At 41.7% G+C, this 4,436-nt stretch overlaps 1 protein-coding gene across 1 annotated transcript; it reads right to left on the bottom strand.

Annotated features, from left to right (window-relative positions):
* Positions 1-679: 679 nt before the first annotated feature.
* Positions 680-1,093, bottom strand: LOC113343501 (uncharacterized mitochondrial protein AtMg00810-like). Its single transcript, XM_026587660.1, has one exon. It carries the CDS (start codon positions 1,091-1,093, stop codon positions 680-682), a length of 414 nt encoding a protein of 137 aa, XP_026443445.1.
* Between the last annotated feature and the right edge of the window lie 3,343 nt (positions 1,094-4,436).

Below are 4,436 nucleotides of genomic sequence, written 5' to 3'. Positions count from 1 at the left end.
TTACAATAATAAAGCCGGAGATTATTCTCCTTATTCTAAATACGATAACAGGATAATATTCATTTTATTACACCCCCTTAGTCTGAGCGGGAGAGGAGCAAACGCTAAGACTAGACCGAAAACGAACAAATAGGTGTCGAGGAAGTCCCTTGGTGAAGATGTCAGCATACTGGTTTTCAGAGGGAACGTGAAGAACATGAATGTCACCAATACGAACGCGTTCACGTACAAAGTGTATATCAATTTCCACATGCTTGGTGCGCTGATGTTGAACAGGGTCTCCAGACATATAAATTGCACTCACATTATCACAATATCCGATAGTAGCACGTCGTAGAGGAAGATGAAGCTCTAGAAGGAGGTTGCGAAGCCATGTAGTTTCAGCGACAGCATTTGCTACCCCCCGGTATTCAGCTTCAGCACTGGATCGAGAAATCGTTGCCTGACGTTTGGATGACCAGGAGACGAGGTTGTCACCAAGAAAGACACAGTAACCCGAAGTCGATCGACGGGAATCAGGACATCCCGCCCAATCAGCATCAGAGTATGTCGTTAATCCAGAAGTAGTGGAGACCGAGATAAACAAACCGTGATGAATTGTACCCTGAAGATAGTGAATGATCCTCTTAAGGTCCTGCATGTGAGGCGCTCGAGGGTCATGCATGAATAAGCATACCTGCTAAACTGCGTATGAGATGTATGGCCTGGTGAATGTGAGATACTGTAAAGCTCCAGCTAGGCTTCTGTATAGAGTAGGATCCTTAATCGCAGGACCTGAAGTAGCGCTAATTTTGGAGTTGGTTTCGACCGGAGTAGCGACTGGGTTACATTTTGTCATGGAGGCACGAGCAATGATGTCTTGAGCATATAATGACTGAGATAAATATAACCCTGAAGATGATCGAGTGACGGTAATACCCAGAAAATGATGTAGCGGTCCAAGGTCAGACATGGCGAATTCTCGTTTCATCAAATCAATGAAGCGGTGTAGGAGAGTATTGTTAGAGGCAGTCAAAACAATATCATCTACATATAGCAGTAAGTATGTTGTATCTGAGCCGGATTGATAAACAAAGAGAGATGAATCACACATACTACCACGAAAACCACAATTAGTAATAAACTTGGCAAACCTCTAAAACCACGCCCGAGGAGCCTGCTTGAGGCCATAAAGAGATCTACGTAGTAGAGATACGCAATCAGGGTAATCAGGATCAACAAATTCCGGAGGCTGATGCATATAAACTGTCTCGGTTAGATCACCATGGAGAAACGCATTCTTAACATCTAGATGATGAATTGACCAAGAACGTGAGGTGGCAATAGTAAGAACTGTACGAATAGTAGCGGGTTTGACAACCGGACTAAACATTTCAAAACAATCAACCCCAACCTGCTGAGATTTACCATTAGCAACAAGACGAGCCTTGTGTCGCTGCAAAGAACCATCGGCATTATATTTGTGACGAAATAGCCACATGGAACGAATAACATGAGCATCACGTAGTCGTGGTACAAGTTCCCACGTATTAGTTTTCAACATAGCATTGTACTCATCTTTCATGACGGCATTCCAATTTATATCCCTAAGAGCATACAAGTGAGAGCGAGCAATTGGGGAGATATGTTGTAAAGTTTGGACATCAAGATTGAGACGGTGGATTGGTTTGTAAATTCCATGGGAAGCTCTAGTCACAGGGCGTGAAAGAGCAGGAGGGGAACATGGAGATTCAGTAATGGGTGGAGGGGAAGGTCTGGGAGGATTTGTAGTAGTGATGGAGGGAGCAGGTGTATGGGAAGTACTAGTAGGTGTAGGGGAAGTAGTGGTTGAAGAGGAAGTAGTAGTAGGTGGAGGACCAGATGTAGGGGAACTAGGTACTGGCGTCAGTTCTGTACTGGGTGGAGTAAGGGTTGGCTGTCGTAGAGAAGGGAAATTAAATATACGTAGAGGAGTGGATTGAAAAGAAGTGGATGGGAGTTGAACAGTCGTGGAGGTGGTTGACTGACGCACAGAGGGTAAGTTGGTGGGACAAGAAGTTTTCTGTATAGGTGAGGGGAAGGTGAAGGGACGTGGGATGGAAGGTTCTGTAGTGGGAACTGGGATGGAAGGAGCTGTAGTGGACAGGGTATTTGAGCGACGGTGAGGTGGAGTGTATAAATGTGGAGTAGTTGGAGGAGGGTTGACAGTAGGTGCAGTAGAAGGGTAAGAGGTGTTACCAAGATATGAGGATTTGATTGGTGAGAAAGAGGAAACACCATCTGACAAGCGAGGTGGAGGGTCTTTAAAGGGAAAAACTCGTTCGTCAAAAGTGACATGACGGAAAATAATGATCTAGTTTGTTGCAAGATCAAGGCAGCGTAACCACGATGGTTGGGAGGAAAATCAAGGAAGACACATTTAACGGAGCGGGGGGCAAGTTTATGAGGAGTTGTGGAAGATAGATTTGGATAGCAAAGGCAACCAAAAGTATGAAGATGGTCGTATGTTGGTTGGCGTTTATAGAGAATCGACACGGGAGAAGAAAAGTTTAGGATTTTTGTGGGAAGAATATTATGAAGATAAACAATCATAAGTAGAGAATAAACCCAAAATTTTGGTGGAACGGAAGCATGAGATATAAGAGTGCGGGTGATATCATTGACACGGCGAATCATGCGTTCGGCCTTGCCATTTTGAGAGGAATTTTGGGGGCAAGAGAAGCGAAAAACTAGACCATTAGTACGAGCAAAATTGTGAAAAGAAGAGTTTTCAAATTCACGTCCCATGTCGCATTGAAAACTTTTTATTTGACACTCAAATTGGGTTTGAACAAGAAAACGAAATTCCAAAAACTTGTCATAGACTTGGGATTTAAATTTTAAAGGATAAACCCAAAGATAGTTGGTGAAATCATCCATCAAGATAAGATAATAACGAAAACCAGTATCAACATGTAGAGGAGAGGTCCATAAATCACTGTGAATGATATCAAATGGAGCAAAAATATTGGAATTTGATTCATAAAAAGGTAATCGGACATGTTTACTAACTTGACATGAATGACAAAGTTGAGAAGAATTATTCTTATTACAATGAAGATAATTATTTTTGCGTAAGACATCTAAAATGGCCTTGCCAGGGTGGCCAAGACGGCTATGCCAAATATCTGGTGAAAAAGCAGCAAGGGAAATAAGAAAAGACTGGGACGATTTTGTAGGTGACACGACAGAGTTGGTGATAGGGTAGAGCTCCCCAGAACTATCACATCGAAGGATAATATTCCTCGAACTTAGATCCTTTACAGAAAAACCAGAAGGATCAAACTCAACAGAAACACGATTATCAGTGGTGAACTTAAGAACTGAAATTAAGTTTTTAATGATATCGGGAACAACAAGAGTATTTTTGAGTTGACGAGTGCGAGAGGGAAGGGTTATGAACTTGGTACCACTAGCAGTAACTGGAATACTATCGCAATTCCCAGCTAAGATAGATCGTACATTGCTAGAATTTAAAACGTTGTGTAGATTACCTGGATCAGCAGTAAGGTGCGATGTAGCACCGGTATCCATGTAGAAAGCATCATAGGATTGTTGTAGATGCATAGAACTATATTCCTCAGCAATGTCTGTGAGCTTCAATTGTTCTGTCGCCATTGATTTAAATGGTTTAGAGAAAATAGGATCGTAGGGGGCTAATACCATCTTGGAATTGATGATAATTTCCTTGGAGAGTAATGTTCTCCCAGATTCAGATTTATATTCCAAACATGATATCTTTTGAGAATTACAATAATAAAACCGGAGATTATTCTCCTTATTCTAAATACGGTAACAGGATAATATTCATTCTATTAGTCCCCACAACCACTTGTCTGTGGTGTTTTCGTGTATAGATTTGACATTCGAATCATTGTCCTACGTGTTCACCACATTATATTAAAAACAGAGTATACTAACCATTAAAACAGAGCACAATAACCATAAGCAGAGATGATTACTAGTATATATTGCTTGTTGTTGTAAGAGCATCGCCCAAGTGTATGACGGATCTTTTGCTTTTTTCGGCATTCTACATTCTTAGGATTCCTTGTAATATTTTCAGCCTTCCTCTAATTCTCAACAAATTCTTCCATGATATACCGATCCATCCCAGCTGGAACTTTCTTTTTTGCAGCTTCTCATTGTTCTGAAGTCAGCTTCCAGAGGGTCTCGATGCCAAAAACGTTCCAAAAATTAGAGGAGTGAGCATGACCAAGGAACCAGGTGGGATCATTTCTTTGACGAATTCATCTGTCGAGACCATGCCACAAGTTGGCATAGTCAGTCTTTGCATTACCTTCCATAAGACCAGGAATGGTGTTGAATTGCCTGGAAACTTCCACCATCTTAAGAGATGCACTTCCTACACTCTTCATGGCCATAGCTGAAAACCAGTATGGAAGCATTGCTCCAAC

Source organism: Papaver somniferum, unplaced genomic scaffold, assembly GCF_003573695.1.
Source record: "Papaver somniferum cultivar HN1 unplaced genomic scaffold, ASM357369v1 unplaced-scaffold_6, whole genome shotgun sequence".
Classification (NCBI taxonomy): Eukaryota; Viridiplantae; Streptophyta; class Magnoliopsida; order Ranunculales; family Papaveraceae; genus Papaver; species Papaver somniferum.
Note: the sequence above shows the minus strand (reverse complement) of the source record. Positions and strands in the feature narration are given on the sequence as shown.